General features: G+C 41.1%; 1 protein-coding gene across 2 annotated transcripts in view; it reads left to right on the forward strand.

Annotated features, from left to right (window-relative positions):
* LOC111664695 (ankyrin repeat- and BTB/POZ domain-containing protein 3-A) overlaps positions 1 to 22,389 on the forward strand; it is a 160,596-nt gene that overhangs the window by 106,576 nt on the left and 31,631 nt on the right. For both annotated transcript variants that reach the window (XM_087177405.1, XM_023419394.2), the window contains exon 2: positions 4,242 to 4,391. In XM_087177405.1, the coding sequence (XP_087033531.1) occupies positions 4,242 to 4,391 (150 nt within the window). The remainder of the gene's footprint in view (positions 1 to 4,241; positions 4,392 to 22,389) is intronic.

Raw genomic sequence — 22,389 nt, forward strand, 5'->3', positions numbered from 1 at the left:
TAAAGGCATTTGAACAAAGTTAAGTGGAATTTTTCCATTATTCAAAATTTTCACGCCAATATTTTCCCTTTTATTGCAAATAAATATCGGCTCCAAATATCGGTTATCGGCCTCCTTGACTACTAATAATCGGTATCGGTATCGGCCCTGAAAAAACCATATCGGTCGATCTCTAATTTTAAATGCATCCGGGCCTTGAGTTTCCTCTTCTTCCTCAACCATGACCCACTGAGCAAGATGCGTTTGGATAACATACCTTGGGAAGTCAAATTTTCTTCTCTTTTTGACTGTTGCATCCTCTGTATATCTCTGTGGATTGAGGGGAATCCTGCATTGTGTTATTGTGTCGCTTCTTTTTGAACCGTTTTCACTTCATCAGACTCGTGTAAACATCAAAAATGTGGCTGAGAAGTCGCTTCGTTAACGTATTGGCAGCTCAAGGCTTTAAAGCTGGGTAGTATCAAAGAGTGGCATCTTTGTTTTACAGTTTCAAGCTGTGTGAGTTATTAATTGCTTTGATCCAGGCTGTGTGAGTTTTTGTGTCTTTATTTTTTTCGCCTCTGCTTTTCTGCAAAAATAATTGTCCAAGCCTTTTTCTGGAATGATCTATTCCTGTACAGAAAGCTGTCGTGTGTGTGTGTGTGTGTGTGTGTGTGTGTGTGTGTGTGTGTATTTGCCTGCACAGCTCAATATTCTCTACATTATTTACGACGACTTGCATGAGCAGCAGTATTTCTGCGGAGGTGACTCAGGGGAGTTCGGTACAGACGCTTTGAGCTCTAAAGTAGTCTTGTCCCCGTGACCCAGTCTCCCGTCTTCATCTGCCCGACAGCAATAGAGATGCAGGGAGCCCCGGAATAGAAAACGCAGGTTATATCTGTTTATCTGGGATTAGACTGTTTCTGAAGTGTACGTAGATATATTCTGCTGAGCTCATCCAATTGCCTCGGAGGTCACGGAGAGATGTGGTTGAAGTGACACAGAAATATGAGGTTATAAAACACGCCTGTTACGCCTCTGAGTCTCATGTTGCTTGTCATTTTTTAATCAGACGTTTGTGTCAGCATCCCCGCCTCTTCCTTTCTTCTTTTTTTTTTTGCTTCTTCATCTCCAAGGGGGCCAGGCTGGCTTCTTTCTCACCTCTGATGTTTATTACACAAACACCACCTAGGATCAAATATTCCTACTTTTTTTTTTTTTTTCTATGTGGAGAAGCCAAGTGTTAGTGAGAGATAACATGTAGAGGGAGTGGGAGGTGAGGAAAGAGAGAGCTGCAGACTTGTTTATACGTCTTGATCTGACGGGATGAATAATTCAGCAAAGGGCTCCCCGGCACCCCAGAATTATATTAAAAGAACAGTTTGGGCAGTTGGGGGGGGGCGAAGTTGGCTAACAGCAAAAGATGGGAGTCTGTGATTACAGAGAGCACCGTGAATTATTTAAACCTGTTTCCCCCCCAACACACACACACACACACACACACACACACACACAAAACATACAAGTGCAAAATCTCTGTGAAAGCCAATATGGCTTCAGTGATTAGAGGAGATTTCTCTGCGACAGGAGATGGAGAGGCACTGACAGCTTCCTTTTTACCCGAGGTCTGAGGAATCCTCGCTTTTCTGTTTGCCGTCAGCTGTCTGAAGTCTTCTTTCAGAGGTTTAACTCTGCTTCTGCTTTTTTGAGCTTTGCTCTCCCTAGGCGTTTGCAGTGCTGAACCTAGTGCAGGGCAAAGCTGTTTACTCTTGTTTAGAAAAACACGCTTTACTCCCAGTTTAGCTGTATAAATTCCTGGAATCATGTTTATTCATGGAACAGATGTAGTCGACCTTATCACAGTTTGAGATTATAAAGTTAAAGCTGCTATGATCAGTATTTATAAAAATCAACCATTAGTTGAGTGGCTACGTGTATGTGCAAGATGTTGGAACAAGTAGGGATGTAACGAGTCTCCACATCGATGGTTCGGTTCAGTCGCAGTTCGTTGCAAACGTTAAACCCCCCTAATAACAAACCCTCAGTCAACTCTGCAATTCCTCTGCAACTTTATCCTTCTGGTTCACTCTCACTGTGTCATTTCCACACACACAGCAGGCGACTGTTTACAGCTATTTCTCTAAGGGTTTGGGGGGAGAGGGCGACTTAAATTATCAGGTGTCCAGAAACACAACTTCAAGTGAATGTTAATGCCGCTCTGCATCTGCTGCATGTGAAATGAGGGAAGAGTTTGCGAAGTTCACTGCATCAACTTAAGAGGTGCTAAAATGTCAGAGTTGTGTTTACAGCTCGTATACACTTTCCCCAAGCAGCCAAAAAAAACAGTTAGCTCAGCTCATTTCATACCAAACACCTAACTTTAAGGGTCCCCTGGAAACAAACTGCATCCTACCTCGTCTAAAGGCATCACATCGTAGCTTCCTCTTCATCGCATCCCACTGCCCCAGTATGTATCTTCTGTATATCTATGGATTGGAAACATGGCTAACCATTTTCTTTTCCTTGAACAAAAAGACCAGTAGTTGTGTGAAGAATAAAAGCTTGAAATAGGAACATACGAAGAGCAAAATTGTTGGTTTTGGGAAAGTAACAAAAAGTGTTTGAATGTGTTTTTTTTTAAATTTGGAGGTTCCATAAATCTGATTCCAAGAGCTTTTCAATCACTATATTTCAGTGTGAAGCAGCTCCTGATTACACCTTCAAATGAAATGAATAAGGTCTGGAAAAAAAAAAAAACACCAGCAAATCTCCAAATCAGTGCTCTCTGAGGAACCTGTCTTCTCTTTGCAAGACAGCAGCGGAACAAAACTGCCGACCAAAACAATCCGTTATTGTTTCAGCGTCACATATTTCACTCAAGCAATTCCATTTGAGACACACCCTAATACCAGCTGCTCCATCAATACTGCTCAGCGGTCGAACAGCAATGGAAAAAGCTGTTATAATAATTACTGTGTGTTCTAAAAGAAGCCGACCTCCACGGAAAAAGGCTGTGGGAAGAAGCGGGAGCGGGACTCCGACTGGGGAATACTGGAATTCTTGGGCTGGACGCTGTGGGAAGAAGAGATGGTGGGAGGAATCCGGAGCTGGAGAACTCCCTGTCGGGAAAACTCCTGCTAAATGAGGCTCGTGAGCCTGTGGCTGCTGCATGGGCCTTTTGTCTTATGTGTTGGCATCAAACACAGACAAAATTGACTAAGTTCCTCCATGTTGTAATTACTATTTGTTGGGGAAACGGCGTATCCCCATGCGCCGTGTCATTAGGATTAGCACTCGGCGGGGTATTGCTTTCCATTCTCCTGTAGCAAAAAAAAAAAAACTCAATATCCCATCTGTCACAAGCCATTCTCTGCAGCTAAACAAAGCCTGGCTACAGTAACAGCACCTAAATGGATTAATCCTCTTCAGCCAACATTATCTGCTGCACCTTGTTTGCAGGGAGAGAGAAAAAAAAGCATGCACACTAAACACACCTGTGATCACTACAAGATGTTATGTAAAAGGGAAACACACATCCCAGCGCTGCTTATGTTCAAGGCCATGCTTTGGATTCACAGCTTTGAAGTAACAAATGTGGCTCGCAACCTAATTGGCTCAATTAGAATTCAAGCGATGAAGTAGAAGTCGAGAGGAGAGTGATATCGAGCTACAAGAGGCCTCGAGTTTCAGCGAAGAGACGATTTATTTCACAGATCATAAGCAGCTCTGCTAAAATTCTGCACTTTGAGTCGTGTAATTTCGACGTTGACAGAAACCTTTGTGTAAAAGACCCGCCGCGCATCACCAGAGACAAAATGAATCAGACTCCCGTTCATTAAAATGTTCAGTCGGAGTTTGTATTCATGATACCGCCTGGGCTGGTCTCAAAGAGTCAAGAGGTACATTGTGTTATTAACCTGCAACTGTGTCTCCTTGTTAAATCCTTTTAAAGAAATGTTTGCTCTGGAGCTGCTGCATGTGAAATGAACATGGGTTTTTTTTTTTTTTAAAACTCCACTTTACCAACTCTGCTTTGGATATACTGAAAGTGCTGATTGGTGTTTTCCCCCTGCTTTTTCTACACTTCCTACAGTTTGCATCCCCTTGTTATTCCAGAGCTGGTGATTCATTTGACATCAGCATAAAGCGAGAAGCTGAAATGTGTTGCTGAGGGAAAACTTTTTCTGGTAGTTCGAGCCAATATAGGATTCATAAGTCTCTCCTCTGTTTGACCTCTTGCCTCTGCTGTGCACTGTCTGCAGGTGTGCTGAGCCTGCCGGAGAGTCTGAACCTGCACCGGGACCAGCAGCGCTCCGGGAGGGGCGGAGAGGGTCATGGATACACTCAGGCCGAGCTCCGCACGCTGGAACAGTCGCTGCTCGCGACCCGGGTTGGAAGCATCGCAGAGCTGAGTGAGTGCAGTTTAACCATCATTATTCAGTTCGCGGTGCGTGTCTGAGAATTTCAACCCAGTTGGAGAGAAACAAAATATGAATACAAAAGTCCTAATTTATTTATGCATGAAAATAAGTTTTCAGATTTCCCTATTCTGGTATTTGAAAAATATTTGTGACAAAACTTTTCCTCCCACACAACCACCTGTTATTTTGGGGGATCTCCCTCCCCTGTCTCTGTTCAAAGATGGTCTTCAGCAGTTGCCGTGGGACACTGTAAAACTACTGTATTACATGTATAAAAATCCCTCATTTATAGAAAATAATGAAAGTAGACAAGTCTCCAGACTCAAACTGGATGAACTGGACTGAAGGTGAAAGAGAAGCAACCTGCAGGTGCAACTTCTGAACCAGTGTCGCAACAAACTTTATACCGAACAAGATTTGATTTCCTCTGTAGAAAGACGTCATGAGTGAGTCACAGTCAGAGTCATACATTTAGATTAAATTCACGATTTAAGATTCATTGATTCATTGTTTTATCTTCATTATCTTTTTATTTGTTCTCTGCTTTAACTTTAGAAACTCTGTTTGAAACTTTTGACCAATTAATTTTGATGCAGTAACATTTTCCGTTGGCGACAAGCATCTTCACACAAAATGACTATTAGATTAGATTTAGAGAAAAAATTCAGAAATATTTTCAAGCTGCTCTTGAGACATCAATGTTAACTGATGACATTTAATTACTCCCTGTGGCATTTAATGGATGCAAACTACATGTGGAATTCATAACTGATCAGATTCAGTTAATATTAAGATCAGTCTCTCAGCTCCATGTTGCATATTTTCACTGTTTTGTGTTGTAGTTCACAGACTTTCACAAAGATAATGCATGAATTATAAAAACTCTTCAATATCTACAGCACATATGATCACCTGGTGGAGACTGAGCCGCTTGCTTCATGGTAAAGATCCAATATCAGCCAGTCATTTAGTGTAGCTTCCAACTTAAGCTAAAAACCTGCCTCCTTCAACATTAGCTGGTATTAGAATAATAATGGAGTTTTATTAACAGTCTGTACTTGGAAAACTGAGTTTAAAGGGCACATAATGATCCATTTAAATGCTCTTTTTGAACCTTTTCTATCCAGCTGAAATTAAATTCTATAAATTCTTGTGAGTTCTATTAAAAAATGGAATAAACGAAAAAAAGTCTAATTTAAAAATATTAAATATTGACATGAAATATTAGCGACTTAGGGCTACAGTAATTGGCCCGCAGAAGCTAATGTTTGATGAGCAACACTATGTAAGTTCAGCGTCCAGCACATTATAAATGCAGCAGTAATTGTTCTGCACATTAAACTTGATCTGTTCCACGACTTATTTCCTTATCCATTTTCCAAATAGCCCCATTAATGTGAAGGAATGCACACTCCCCATCCCTGTGGGCTGTCATGGTGGTCCGAGGCCATCCCCACCCCTCCCCACCACCGCGCTACTCAATTATCCGCTCACCCTTGTCTTCATCCGTCACTTCCTCCTCCCTCCTCCACCGACACACTGCTGCCAGGAACTGTTCTATTACAGCTGTTCTAACACCTGTTTATGAGTCCCGCCCGGGGACCTTTTTAAAATCCAAGGTCACCGCCTCAGAGGCTTTTAACCTCAACTTGAAAGGAGGGGTTCCACCTTTAACTCCCGACACCCCCCTTCCTACTGCCACTTCCACACTCATCCTCGCCCCCCCCACCGTTGCATATTAGATCTCACACCCCCCCAGACATTTGCACAAATGCGTATCTGTGTGTTTGCCTCTGTGCACATTTGCCCCCGTGGCACATCATAAACCAGTAATTCACCATGCATCATTGATTAGAGTAAGAACTTATCATCTTTTCCAGTAAATGCTATCACCGACATACGTGTTATGTCGCATTAGTGATTCATCCTGGAGGCGGTTCGTCCTTAACATCTGGACTGAGATAAAATTGCCACAAGAAAAGATGATGCATTTACATTTATGGTATATAATGACACAAAATAATCCCATAACCACCACCACTACTACTCCTACATTATGAATAAGAATAAGACTGGAGATATTCACAGTCTGAGCCCGGAGCCAAAACACAGTGAGATAGTAATTAACTAAATTTGCTATGTTCATGTTGCTAATAATTCCTTCTGTTTTATGCTATTTAAACCGGAAACCTGTCTTGAATATCTTGTTCTTACTCCCTGTGGACTTGAACGGTGGCTCTGAAAAGTTTGTAGCTGGAGAAAAGCAGCTACAGGTAACAGCAGGTAACTCGGTCTCACAGTGGTTATGATGAATTGTTAAAGTTAACCCACTTTAATTCTGAAAAAAGTATTAAAACAGCCAGTTTTAAACCACTCTGTCTGTTCATTTGCTCTGTATTTTAAAAAAAAATATACCTGACCATATACAGCTTTCATTTGTTGCTAGGGCGGTTAAACAGGTAACCATGCTGGCTGCAAGTGAAGGCTGTGTTTAAGTTATTATTTTTTGCTTATACCAGAATGTACAGATAGAAAGCACAAACGTGGATCATGCTGCAGGAGTCTCTAACTCTAAAGCATCATTATTAAAGTTATCAAAAACATTTTGGAGATGGAGCGAAAGAGTGAAACTCAGGAGCTCATGTTGACAGTGTTGCAGGAGGTTTAGTATCAGAAAATGAATTGATCAATAAGTTGTGTTTATCATAATTGTGAAGGGATCACTCTATTCCCACCACTAATCACTGGACTTTTTAATTACATTGTTAAAAAAAAAACAAAAAAAAAAACGTGACAATCAAACAACAAAAACCTCTGAACAAGCAGATTTGAGGTTTGTCAGACCTGGACACAACCTCCATCTCACTGTGATATTCTTATCTTTCCATGAGGTAAATTCAAAATAATGAGAAGACCTCCACAGTTTTCCCCTGACGTTCATGAGTTTGTTTTCTGCCAACGCTCGTCTATCTCCTGTTCTGCTTGACAGAAGCTGTTTCTGGGCATCGGTTACCACCACACTAATGTTGTTCAATAGATTAGTATAAGGTTTAAAAGCGACATGGATCAGCTCTGTTCAAATTCTGCCAAATGCAAGTACCAGTACCACCAGGGGCTCGGTAACCAGTAGCTATAAATTAAAATAATCCATTACACCACCTTGATAATGGGGAAAAAGTAACGTTATATCATATATAATACAGTCGCCAATAGTTCTGCTCATTAACAGGCTCTAGGAGGAAGGATTTACAAAACAGAAAACGGTCTCATTACTTTGACGAGAAGAGAGAGATGTGGGAAATCAGTGTTGTGAAATGCACACAGAATTAATAAGGCAAAAAGCATTTTAACCCTTCTGCAGGCCGCTCATTATAACAGCTGAGAGACTTTGGTGTATAAGAAGAGAGAAAATCTGATGTAAATAACAGCAGAGCAACAAGATGAGGCTTTTAGTAACATGTGTCTGCACAAATCAATTATTCCATAGCAGGGAGTGCACCAGTAAGACATACATTAAACATAAAAGCAAATAAGTGAGTGCACCTTCTTGTAATTGCTGTTGGAAATGCTAATAAGCTTCCTGAAGCGGCTCTCCTGTGTTTATCCCTGCTAATGTGAACATATCAGTCCAAAACATTAAAGGCATTTCTGTTCACGCGCTCGGATCAGAAGGCAGAAAAAGCAGCGCCGGCTGCTGTTTGATTCCTGCTCACTGCACCGTGTGTGCGACTCCCTCTGCCGCGCTGCCTCAGCTGGGCTTCCTCACCTCCGGGGTCGGCCAGTCAAACGCTGCCAGAGGTCGACATGTGGCTCATAATGCGGCAGCGGCGGCGGCGGCCAACAGCTCGCAGACATTCAGGGGATTTCAGATGGTTCCGGTGGCATGATTTTCACCTCACGCTGCGTTATGTGAACAGATTGATCCACAGTGAACGAACCGCTGAATAACAGGAGTGTGGATCTGCTTATGAAGTGTATGATGACTGCATTAAGGGGCGCTACTTTTAGCATGTTCCACCATCTGCCTGTGCGAGAACCTTAAAGGATCTGATTTGCTGCAACTTTCTCGTCTCATTTCTGACATTTTTTAACTACAGACAAGTTATTTATCAAACAGCTGTCATGTGAAGCGCTGCTTGTATCGAAGCAGCCACGCATGCATTAAAAGGCTGATGATATTCTGTATTTTTCAAACTGTCAACAAACCACATCAGAAGATCTAAAGTAGCAGTGAATTGATCCTAACAACAAACATTTTCTATGTATCCAAAACCGATGTATAAGAAGAACACATCAGTGTATTATTCCACCGCAGAAAATAGTCCCCAACAAATGTATTTATTTATTTACCTTTTATTTGTTCATGTGAATTTGAAAAACATAATAAAAACAATTCAACAGATAATCCATAAAGAATTTAAATAACAAACAATAAAAATAACACACAAGGAAAATTTAAAACAAAAAATGAGTCACCAGTTTAAAACACTACTTACCCCTGTTTGAGTGACATTTGGTAAAAGCTCCAGAGCCCAGCTGTTTTAGGAAACTGACAAACCTTTTTTAAAAATCAAACTACATATGCTTGACCTACTTTGAAAGATTCACATCAGAAACACAGGGAGAATAAATGATCTGTGTCACAGACGAGGGCGGGAGAGTCAATATTGTATTTGGTATTTTCATGGGATTTGTTGACAAGAAACAAAAACACAGAATAACCCCCAGTGTTACGCTTTAAGATTACACAAAAATGGGGGAAGGCAAGTGTGACTGTGTTTATTTCACTGGATTAAAATTGTTCATGTTCAACCATTTTTCATACAGTAATACAGCAAATGCACTGTTAAAAGATCCAATAGAAAAGACATAAAAATGACTAGAACAGTCATTAATAGAGCAGACTAACAGATGATTAACACCTCAGCTGCATGTTTCATGTTTAGGTGATTTCACAGATGATTCCTTCAGAGTGCTGGAATAAACTAAAGAAGGTCTGGTATGGGTTTCCTGAAACATTAGTCTGCCACTGGAGCGGCTGAAAAATGAGCCAGAGCAGTGAAGATGAGATATAAGATGGCAATTTTCCCAACAAGGGAGTTGCAGATAAATAAATACCAGTGGTTATTACATCTCAGAGAGATGTAGTGTGGTTGTCTGTGCGATGTGGAAATCGCTCCTCCACCTCACCACATGTATTAAAGAAAAAAAGAAGAAAAAAAGAAAAGAAAAGCAGGTGGTCTGAAAGAAAATATAATAAACACCTTTTCAAAATAAATTTCAATGTAGAGAAACAAGGTCTGACTACGCCTCAAAATCCTCAGGGGGGGAAGAAAAGTTATTTCAAAAAACAGTCGCTAAAAATAAAAGAAAACACTCCGACCATCTTCTGGCTCCAAATAAAGAGGCAGTGTTGAGCGAACTGCTAATGCACTATGGTGATTTCACTCTTTTGATAAGATATTTACAAGTGAGCATTGGGCTGCAATTACCCAGGGATCTCAGGAGGGACGTCAGACACATCAATGACATGCACATCCTCAACACAGCTCTCCAGCAGCCGTCCTCCGTGATTTTTACATCTTTATTTGTCCAGTAAAGAAACACCCAAATGAAATGTTGAGCCGTCGTAGCAGCACAACTCCAGGGATTTTAATGTCAGGCTGTCAGATATTCGGTCCAGACTGAAATATATCATAACTATCGGATGCACTGTAAAAAATTATTCACGTGGTTCAACTTAAAAAACTTAACTTCAGTTGCTGTCTTAAAAAATGTCAGTAAACTCAAGTTGAAGATGATCTTCGTTCAAACCCAGAAAGTGAACGTGTGCAAGTTGTTTAACTATCATCAACGATGTTACATCCATTCAAGAATCCCTGCTTTATCTTGTTAAACAAACATTCACTTCCACACTGTTTCAAATCACTATTTCAAGTTAAGATAACTTCAACTGTCTTCATACCAATTGTCATTTCACGTTCAGTTTACTCATGTTTTTTAAGGCAGCAATTGAATGTATATTTTCAAATGAAGTGGACTTATATTTTGACTGAATTCAGTTCTAATCTTCGTCATGGTCAACATTGTTTTCATTGTTATGAAAAGAAACAACCAGGACTTGCCTTCGCTTGTATTAAAGACACACAGCAAGTTTATGTCATGTCATGTTTTTCATGAAACGACAAAAAATGAGTATGTCTGTATGACTGTATTTTTTTACAGTGTGGGTTTCTGTGAACTCGCCACCACCAGGACATGTCGATGCCCAGGGGATGAATCTTGATTTAATTCTGACATCACTGGGTCAAATATTTGCTTGTCCAAAACTTACTTTACACAGTTTATGACCAAATACCTGCAAAACTAATGACTCTATCATAAATATGTTGTGTCAAGAAAACGGTTTTACCATTCTTCACATTTAATATTGCAACTGGAAGGCAGTCCCAACATGACACTGATTATACGCTGTCTGTGTTTCATGTTAGTAGATCTGTAGATCCCTCTTAGCGCTGGTGCTGAGAGCAAGACAAAGAGTCTCAATGTTTGTGTTGCAAACTGATCCTGCAGGATTCCTGCAGAGTCCAAGGACGCCAGGTTTCCTGTTTTTGTACGTTACAGAAATCAGGTTACTGTCAAAATATAAGAATAAGCAGATTTCCTGTGTGTGTGTATGTAAACGCCTGCGGCACTCAATGCATAATGCAAACTGCAGGCTGATAGAGGATGTCAGTCATCTCAGTGGGGGCCTGGATTGATTTACGCTAATTATCCTAATGTTCATAATAAGAAATAATGTGCTAATGATAGGTTAATATAAAAAATGCTACGCACTCCACCTCTAGCATCACAGCAGACACTTGGAACAGATCGATGACAGGAAGCAGGTGTTTCACGGTCGGACACTGTGTCCCCACACAAAGCATTAGAAATCTGCATGGTGTCAACACGTTCAGATAGTTTTAAATTAAAATCGATTTTAGCCTATTAGCTCAATACCTGAACGATAAACAAGATGGCTTGAAAGTAAAGCATCCACACAGAGCCAGTTGTCAGGACAATTTCACACCCGACTTGTTCGGTAATTAATGGATAATAGAAGAGGCTGTTAAAGAGCAACATTCATCACTATATCCATAATTTCATTCTCTGGAGGTGGAGAAATAAGTCTTTTATTTCTGAGGTCACCATTATCTCCCTGCTCATCTCTCGCGCTCATATTTCATGTCTTTGTCCGCGGCGAGGAGAGCAGATCGCCGGCAGCAGATCTGGACAGTTGATGCTCTGTGTGTTTGCTCTTTTCCTCATCTCTCCTGACACTCGGCCATGAGGAATAACTTTCTCTCCGTTTGTCTTCATGTGCCGCGTAATGTGCGCGGCGTATAGGGTCTATAGGCGCTGAACTGACATATTGTGACCAGGTGTGACAGAGAAAGGCCGTTCATCTGTCAGCGCGGCGGCTGGCCCGCGGGTCAGAGAGCAGCCACTGGGCAAATAAACAGCGTAATGTAATCCAGTCCAGGCCTCAAACAATGGGGCCCTCCATTCCTGAAGCTGGGTGTGCCTCCACCGCAGAGGATGGCAAATATTTCAAGTATGAACTTAAGATTTTCCTGAAATCAAACCACATATTTGATACTATTTAAACTTGGCAGTTTCACTCTGTAAAACAGATTTTATTGGCAGTTCGTCACTCCCATTCTGGATTCAAAATGCCTTCACATACTGAGGAGGTTTCAGGAAATGAAAGCATGTGACCCAGCTCTTTTAATGAAGTGTTACCTAAGAAATAAGAGAAGGAAATGGAAATGGAAATCTTTTTAATTTCTTTATTGAATCTTATTATGTTTACTCCTCAACATCTACAAGTAACTAAAGGCTGAAATAACTCAGACCTCTAATCACCTTTTGTTTTGTAGCTTTAGCTTCATGTATTTCACAAGCTGCTTACTCCACACAACAAGATCCTGATTCACTGCTGTTGAATTCTTAAATCGACGGAGGTGATAAGTGAGAGCGTAGAGAAGAGTCGCCAGTCTGTCGGCCCCTGTTGAACTACCAAAACACAGCGTCTTGTGCCGGTCCGTGTGCTTCAGAGAGCATCACATTTTAGCAGTTATTAATTAGTATTAATTAGCTACAACAGATGATCCGATCTGCTGCCTGTGATGTCCGTCCTTTTAACCAGAGGCAGCAACAGTCCGCTAACGAGGTGAGGGCAGATAAAAGATAAGGAGGGAGACCACCGGCTTTCAGAACCCGTCCCTGGTCGTCGCTGCTCAACAAGTGTTTGCTTTTGTATTAATCTCCACTTTCTGTTACCATAGTAACCATTGGTGTCACCAGAATAAGGAGTGGAGTGAAATCTAAAGGATTACAATTTTAAGACACATAGACTAAATCATCAGTTTTTTCATATGATGACTAAACACATAATTATCATCTTTTGAGTCTTTTGATGATCCGTTGATGTTTTTCTCGGGCTTTCGCTCGCTCTGTATTTTCCCAGGCTGACAATAGCCAGCTTGAGAAATGAGTCACGGTGTATTCTGCTGTGCACAGGCAGAGAGGAAAGGTGCTTATTCTTCAGGGCTGAGTTGGTTTCACAAATGGAGGAATCCCTCCTCTCCTCCCTGCAAAGCTGCAGGAGTTTGAGAGAGGCACAGAAAATTGCACAGCAGTGGGATTTTATTTTCTCTTTTTCCAGGAAGTGATTGCTTACTGAATACCTGACTAACTATAATCTTGGCTGGGGTTGGATGTTGAGCATCTGCTTACACTTGTTTTACGACCATACGCTTCAAATTTCTTTCCACAAACAGGCATTATTCTCATGATGAATGATTATTAAAAAGAATACCCTTTCCCATTCTTTTTTTAACAACCTACATTTCACCCAGATTTCATTAATATCACCGCTTTTTAAAGCTGTGACTCAGACTACTCTCCCATCGTCTCTGCTCCATTATCCCACTCTGTGTGTGTGAATGTGGGATAATGGGATAGCTTCACACACACACCGGCCGAGGAGATTCGGAGGGAGGTGTAACATTTCATCTTGAGGCCGTCCGTTCTATTCTCATTTTTTATTATATTAGAGTTAAAATACGTCTCCTACTCCACCATGCATCATCTTTCCTAATCTCCTACGGTCTGACCCATTTCTCAGCATGAGTGATAGAAAAGGAAAAAAAACAGGAAAATGAGTCAGATTTACTGTTTTATCTCTTAAGATGATAAGAGCTCATAAGAACCATTATCTCGTCAGCTGATGACATGATGTGGCCTCAGTTTTAAGGTGTGTTTTTAAACAAATAAACACATTTTCCTTACTCGACCACTTCAGCTACTGATGATAGTCGCCCTCATGTCCTTTCCGGCGTCTCTAATGGACATGTCAAAGCTAAAGCTAGAGGGAAAAGTTCCTGCTGTCATTTTCGTCCTCTGCACTTCCTCCGTCCTCTGCAGTGCCATTCACATCCCCGTGTCTGTCCATCTTACAGTCACTGATTTAGAAAAAATAAATAAATAAATTGTAGACTGAGCTTTAAAGATGAGGCCGGCTCATTCAGTCACTGGACCAGGATTGCGTCCATTTTCCTTATCTGTCTCCCGCCACCTTTAGGAGGACGGCGAGGGCATGCTGACACAAACAACTCACCTCACAATCCCTCCAAAGACACAAAACACACACACACACAAACACACACACACAACACACACACACATACCTCTTCATCTTGCAAAGTAGATGCATGCTGGAAACTCTTGTACTCTGTTGCCACACGCTGCAGTAATTACGTGAGGCTGGATTCATTATTGTATAATGGTTTAATGTCCCCCGGTACCTGCCACAGGATCCCACTCGCTCAGTGCTGCAAAGATTAAAGTAGAGATTAAAGAGCTGCGTGAAGAATGACGCCAGTATTTTTCAAAAGGAAAGACGTAAAGCTGTGTTTTCTGGGTGAATTACTCAGAAATACGGGCTAGTGTTCTTGTTCATGGCTATTTAATGGCGTCATTTCAAGGTCAAATGACGTCAAGGTCAAAGCTGGAAGACTTTAGGTTTGTTTCAACAGCAGCTAATTGTAAGTACTTGCATCACATTCAACGACCGTCATTTAACATGGAAACAACAATTATATATGGTGTAACTTCAGCATAAAGACAGAAGGCGGATTAAGATCTGAAAGTAATTCTCAGTCGGGGGATGCTAACTTCCCTATAAACATGTTTTTGGTATTTTTCAGATCATCTTCCACCGGCGCAAACTTCCCAAAGACACCAGATACGTATTTGCGAAGTATGACGTACGTCGACAACATTTCCCTTTTAATGGAGTGATGCAGCCAAAAAAAAACATGGCGTCTTGGTTTTATTACTTGACTCAGTTTAAACGTCACATAGCTTCAGTAAAAAGAAATAAAGTTGGGAAGCTGTTCCTGCTCCTGAGCTTGAGTCATGAAGCCTTTGGATAAGACACATTTTTTCTCAAGTTGAACTCTTTTCCTTTCAGACTGGACGTCCGACCTGTGACTCTTTGTATCCACTAGCGTCTTTGCATCTATGCTGCCTTTTAGAAAATGTGTGTTCTGTCTCAATAGATCTTGGGAATCTGTGCCAGAAAAACACATCACGTCCCAGCTACAGAGGTCAACGCGCATGTGTCCCACAGTGTCTAAACACAGGACCTCGACTACATTACACTTCTTTCTCCATGAATATTTGGAGAGAATATTTTCTAGCAAGTATTGACTTTGCATTCTTGGATTCGTTGTTCACCTTGGGACTCCATTCAAAACTGTTACTGGCTGTTCTTTTGTCCTCTGTAATCCGTTGACAAAATTTCTAAAGAACTGATATAAAAAACACAAAACACAAAGGAAGAACAAGGACAGGCGGTAGATAAACATCTCAGCAGTTTACTCGCCAGCTGAGAACACATCACATGGTCACAGTTGGCCAGCAGCAGCAGCGAGTGGGGGAAAAACGAATGAGAGCCAAAGATTCACTTAAAGAAAGACCCATCACACCCAAACGACACTCCGTTTTTACAGCCCCGCAACTGATCATGCAAAATCAAACACAGGAGCAATTTGAAACTGTAATGATGCTTGTTCGTCACATCTTCTTGAGAGGTTCGCTCCACAAGGACACAAACTTTAACTGAGGACTCTTGAATTTAATTACCACCAACTGGCCTCAGTTTTAAAAGTCTCGTTGATGCGGACGTCCGATCATGCCATGGTGCCATGATGTCGCACTCTCCAAGTGTGCGACACCTCTCCGGAGAGGTGCAGCACCCGCAGGCAGATGTTCGTCATTAATAATTATTACCCATCAGCCCGACATGCGAGAGTCGAGGATACTCGAGCCCGCCTCTCTCTCAGCTCCTTGTCTACCAGTGACTTCAGTGGATGAGGGAGCAGCTGAAGTTTAAACATCCACTTTACACCGGAGTCCTGCTGCAGTGAAACGGACTCGACACCGTAGACGCTGCCTTTACGGCGGCGCTGGTGGTGAGAGATAATGCAGACGCACTAATTGAGTGTTTTGGAGGAAGCCCAGAAGGCTAATGGAAGTTTTGGGGTAATAAGGCGGTGAATTGAACAGGCTGCTCTTACTTCTCATCTCACTGTTTCCAGAAAAAAAAAAGGATAGAGAGAGAGAGAGAGAGAGAAAGACAGGGCAACTGTTTGGAGACAAATACCGGCAGCTGTTTGCAGCAGCGCTTTGATGAAAGGGGACTTCACAGAGGGGCCTGAAAGCTGTTGGAATTGTGACTGAACTTCTGTCATCAAGAGCCGTATCCTCCTTCAAGTCCTCAGGCAGTCGGTTTATCATTGAGTCATGATTCATTTACTGTAAGAAGGCTTTTTATTTAGTCAACCCTTAATGAGCTGGAGCGTTATCACAAGGTTATATTAAGACGTTAATTGGGGTGTGATAAATATCAGTTTTTGAGTAACTGGGCTGCTTGAATGAAAGCACGTGGATATACTTCAGGTGAGCCTTAAATATATAAATTTAATACAATAAATTTATAAAAGCCTCATCAGCAAACTACCTGCTATCATCTCTCATCTCAGCTTTATGCTTTTATTGTTATTCTGGGCCATAAACGTTATGCTAACTGTACGCTACAGTGTCTATAATGCACTTGTTAGCATGCTAATGTGGCAAGGTAAATCAGCACTGCCATCGAAGCAGCTCTGTGCCAGAGTACGGCCTCGCAGAGCTGCTGGCGTTGTTGTAGACTTGTTAAAGTTGCGTCATCGCAGTTGTTGTTTCTTTTTCTGTGCCTACACTTTTCTGTGCTGTACACGAGTACCATGCAGAGCGCACAAGTACCCTGATATTTCTTTACAACATGTACTTTTCATTTGGTTTGATTTGTTTTTTTCTGTAATTAGAGGGTCTAGTCATCCCCGGCCTTCCTGTAACTGTGACGCATATCAAAAGAAAAGGAAGAGAAATAAGCTCTCAACTGAAATGTGAATGCTGCAGTCCTATTTAAGTACATTTGACACAGCGGATAATCAAGACCACACATAGTAAGGTTATTTATTATACACTGCAGCGGTCTGCAGTAGCGCTTCTGCAGATCTCCACAGAAGAGCCATTAAAGTCCCTAAAAGAGCCATTAAACTGAATAAAGTGGCATCCATTTAGAAGTCCCCTCCTGTGAGTTGCAGGAAAGATGATGACAATACGACGAGAGAGATAGTGTGTGTAATCTCCTGCTCCATTTCCACCACGGACTGGAAATATTTGGAAAAACTCAAATAAAATGATGAGCGAAAATGAAGCTACGGTTCAGAAACCTCTTCAGACTGAGAGAAGTCATTATCAAGAAGGCCCTTGTATTGTTTCCCCTGGTTTTCATAATAGTTGTTAATGAAGAGACTTATTCCAGGGGATCGCTGGGACTTTTACAAATGAGCCATCGCATCTTTCTTTCAGTGCACTGGGCTTTTTTCTGCTGTTGTTTCATCGTAGTCATCAGTCCATCAAAGTACAGCTGCACCAGACAGCTGTGGGACATCTTACTGTCCAAAAAATAGCAGCAGCGATATTCTCTGCTGTACCAGTAGTATCAATAATATTTTGCAGCATCATGGGATCCTCATCCGTCAGTGGACGACTGGGAGTAAAAAAGAAAAGAAATGAGCCTGGACAGTATGACCCAGATTGGCCCTGATATTCTATTCAATAATAAATACATCCCAGAAGAAGAAAATGGAGATCTCGCTCACTAGATCTAAACTCTCTATAACACATGTAATCTGTTCAGAAATGGGATACGATCATTTATAATTCAAAACCAAATATTTCAGTGAGTTATTCTGTACCCCATCGTCACTGGATCCTGGGGGTGAGACAGATGGTGTCGTGCTGCTGGCAGTCCCTGCCTCCAGATACACAGTATTTAGTGATGCAGTGGCTGGATAAACACTGTACAGTAGCTAAGTTTTTAACCAAAGTTACAGTATCAGCATAAGAAACATTTAAAGCTGCACTGCTCGATTCTGGCCACTAGGGGGGAAGAAGGACTCCAAAGCAAGCCGAGAGACGCACCCTGTTACAGTGAGTGACGCCGTGAGTCTGTGGAAGTGTTGACAATCGTCACGGAAACACTGGCCAACAACATCATCCCTACGATCACTGCAAACTTATATCTGGACCAGAAACCTCGTGCTGCTGTGGTTTTAGCAAATCCTCTTTAGGGTGAATTTCACTGCACACATATATATTAGTATCTTACTATATAAATCCTTATTCCTTGAATCTTTTTTATCACAAGTGAATTATTCACTCGCCCTTTAGCTCTGTTTTGGGCTCCAGAAACTTTGACAAAAAAATATCTGTCTCTTCAGCAGCTACATTTCATAAGTTTCATACAAACTCTCTGTGGAATCGCAATGAGCGACCAATATAAAAACACTGATTACTGGAACCTTTGCATTGTGAGTTATTTGTGCACAGACTCTCAAATAGTGTGATTTTGAGGTAATAGGTGAAAAATATCTTTTATTATATCTTTGCTATATTTAAACTTACTGCCTCGGCCATTTGTGTGAGCGTACCAGCATGTGAGTAGTGTCTGATATTTTTTCGGCCCCACCTTTTGCAGTTGGCGTCCTGCTGCTTTTTCCATGTTCCTGTTTATCCAGAACACAAACAGCGAGTTACAGTACCGACGAGTTCAGTGTGTAAAAAGACAAGGATGGATTAGCAGTTCCCTGACGAACATCCCTCCCTCTCTTCCCTCTGGAGCCTGTTTTCCTCCCAGAGAAGACAAGAAAATAAAACACGTTCAGTTATATTTATGCTGTTTTTGTCTCATTCCTGTTTGGCTCACAGGTCGACCAGCCCAGCAGATAAACTCCCGCTACTCCAGATGGTCACTCGGCCTCTGATTGCGTCAGAGCCAGGTTACTATGAAAGTGTGATTCTGGATTATAAAACCTCCAAGCTGAGAGCACTCATATGTTTAAAAGGTAGCTGCTGTTCTGGATCTGTCACCCGATCCCCTGTCTATTCAAACACAGGCGCTTATCACTGACCTTCCCCCACATGCCCAATATTAAACGTGTCTGCTGGTGATTAATTTCCACTTGAGCAGTGCTGGTAAAAGTGTCTACCAGTTCTGTGTTGATGATGACATGTCCTGTAATTGACTGTGATTAATAGTTGCCATGGAATTGCTAATGCGCCCCAAAGGCAGAGCTGTGAGTCGGTCATATTACCAAGTGATGATTAAATGTCCTCAGTTCGGCCCCCGGGGAGCTATAGGCCATGACAGCGTGTCAGAGGACGGCGGAGGAATCTTCCATCTCCATTCCTCCACACAAAAGTTTTCTCACTGTGATTATCTCAGGTCACATTTGATAAGAAGTTGGTTTCCCTCACTTTGTCTGGCTGGATTTCAGACTCGCTGGCTGATGTTATACTTATCGTTTATTGCTTGCTTTAATGAGGTGTGCTGCGTTAAAAACGATATGAGTCAGAGTTTCATTTTCATTTAAATCCTTCAATTTAAACACCACGAAGGAGTAAAGTTGGTCATCACACAAACTTACATGTGTTCAATTTAAAACTGTTAGTTTAGTTTATTGATTAAACAGGGACAATGCAATTTAAGGTAGTTCTAATACAAAACATGAAACAGATGTGTTTATAGCTATTGGTAATTTTCAACTTAAGATAATCATTTTCTTTTATGTGCATAAGAGGAAACACTCCTCAGAGTGGTTTTGCATCCTTACTTTTTTAATGTAATCAATAAAAATATCAATAATAATCAATAAATGTATAATAATTGTGTGGTATGTGAGAGGGGTCGCTCATATTGAACTGTTGCATTTTAGTGTCTTTAAGCTTTTTGTTTTCACTCACAACTTTACTGTTGTGATTCATTCTCACCGGTCTCATAATGTATTATGTTATAACGTTATATAACGTCATGTTTTCACGATGTAGGAAATAAATTTAACACCAACATCCAAGTTTCATGTGGATAAAATCAAAACAGTTTGATTCAAAGATGGAGACCGCACTCGGAGGATTATGTCCCGATGCAACAGAAACATGATGTAACATTAAATTATGCTTTTCCCAACTACTGTTGAAAGATAAAAATGATACCAAACTCAGCCATGCATCTTCATCTCCATCTCATTTTCATTAAAAGCTTTGCTCTTTTGATGGATTCATGCTTTCGCCTCACAGAAGGGCCTCCGTGCTGAGCAGCTGCTGGAGATGAGTGTCCTGAACTTGCACCCTGAATCCTATCAGGACTCCAATTAATAATTTCCACCATATCCTCCCTGATTCTGCACCAACTGGAGGAGGGGGGGGGGGGAAACAACAAATCTTATCAAAAAGAAAAGATACAAAGGAATCAAAAAAAAAAAAAAAACAGCCACACATGAGATGCAAAATATGAAATTTCTAGATCAGCAGATTCACACAGTGTTGACAAAACTGGTAAATTATTTAATATCAACGGAGGAGTAAAAGAAAATTCGTGCAAATAAGAGTGAGTAACCTTGACATCACCTCCATCCCACACATGCACTGAGAGGAGTGTGTGTTGTGGGCTGATGGAGGAGTGCATCATTTACTAATGACACAGTACATGACTCCTGGGTATTGAAGAATTCAAACTTTGTAAAAAATAAATGTGCATAATTTCCCCATAACAACAAAAGACAAGACCTATTAAACCACTACTGATGTTAGTCGGGTTACTAGGGTCTTAGTTTGCACAAACATATTCACATTAATAACTTATTAGTAGAGAGAGAAAGACAACAGTCAAAGTAAATACGCTCATATAAAATATATTCTGAGAAAACAAAATTGTTGAAATGAAATCTGAATGTTGTTAATCTGCTCCTCATATACTGTAGCCACTTTCAAATATGTAATACTTTACGAGGCATATTATTAGACTCATAATTAGTTGTAATAATCCTGTTTGGGTTTGTGCTTTTACACTGTATTGCAAGACAAATGTAGTGACTCAAACCACATTCCCTGTGGCATCCCATTATGAGAACATAATTACACTGTGTTTACTTGTAGCTGTTGAGAGGATATTTGCGGATTAAAAAAAATACATGGTGTGAAATGAAGTATGTTATAAAACCTTAACCTGGCCCTATATGCTTTCACCAGGTGGAGAAGATAACCCTTCAAGTTGACTTTAAATAGCTGCAGCTGGTGAGGTGTTAACATCTGAACAGTGCACTTCAGGTGAATATACTAAAGTCTGTATACTTCAGTGCCAGGAGGCTGCCTTTGGTTTGTATTGATGAAGCCTTGCTGCTCTGCCTGCTGCGTTTGACATTATGTTTTTGTGGAGTCACAGTAGTGATTTGTGGAGATTATTAGTGACAGGAAAACATCGAACCCCAAAATTTACATTAGTTCTTACGCGTTGATTGTAATGTATCAGTCGACAAAGACAAGTGATTATCGGTTTTGTCGTCGCTGTAAGACATTTCATAATGCAGGTGCAGCGTTGCGGTCCAGACTGAAATATCTTAACTACTGTTGGAGGATTGCCATGACACTTTGGTCAGACATTTTATGGCCTGCGGAGGATGAATGCTACCGACTCAGGTCATCCCCAGACCTTTCATTTGGCGCCACTAATTGGAATATATACCAATTATTTGGTATTGATATCCTCAGTGTTTGGTCAGTGTTTGTGGTTTTGAGTGAAATATCTCAGCAAATATGAGATGGATTGTCATGAAGTTTGCTACCGCTGTTCATGCCCCGCCCTCAGGATAAATTGTAATAACTTTGTTGACCCCTTTACTTATTAGGTGACAATAATTTATTATGTGAAAACTTTGCATCACAAAACTTGTACCAGTAGATGAAGACAAGGTAAGTATAGGTTTTGTAGCTGCCGTGTTTTGAAGTGTTGACATTTCATTATATCAGGGAGTTTTCTTTTTTTTTTCTCTATGCTGTTTCACCATTTCTTCTCTGGGAATAGGGAACAAAGTTTTGTTCTGTAATGAGTCCTTCCAAGTGGGAAGGACTTGGCTTGGAGAAAGGAAGACACGAAGCTGTCCCCTATGATTAATTCAAATGAGATGAAGCATGAAGCCCATAGGAGTGTTGCTTAGATAATTACAGCAAAGGAGACGGGAGCAAATGTTGTCCTGCTGACGAAACCAAAGTCACAAGAACAATTAATGAAGGCAAAGAAAGCTTGATGATCAACCGCGGCGGTGCTGGCTATAGCTCAGAGGGACAGCGGTGGTTTAACCGTTTGCTTGGTGGCTGCCTCTAAAGTTTGTTGTGGTAAAAAAAAAATAGATAAATAAATGTGGGCCATTATTTATGGACGTCATGCGATTACAGAACTCTGTTTCTGCTCAGCAGCTCTGCAAACCCCAGGGGAGCGTTGTCAGTTCTAGGAGTTGTGCTCTGTCGTCTCTTTTATCGGTTACAAACCCCCCCC

The sequence above is a fragment of the Seriola lalandi genome, unplaced genomic scaffold (assembly GCF_002814215.2).
Source record: "Seriola lalandi dorsalis isolate HSWRI2012SDOR001 ecotype SW California unplaced genomic scaffold, Sedor1 jcf7180002054599, whole genome shotgun sequence".
In the NCBI taxonomy this organism is placed as follows: Eukaryota; Metazoa; Chordata; class Actinopteri; order Carangiformes; family Carangidae; genus Seriola; species Seriola lalandi.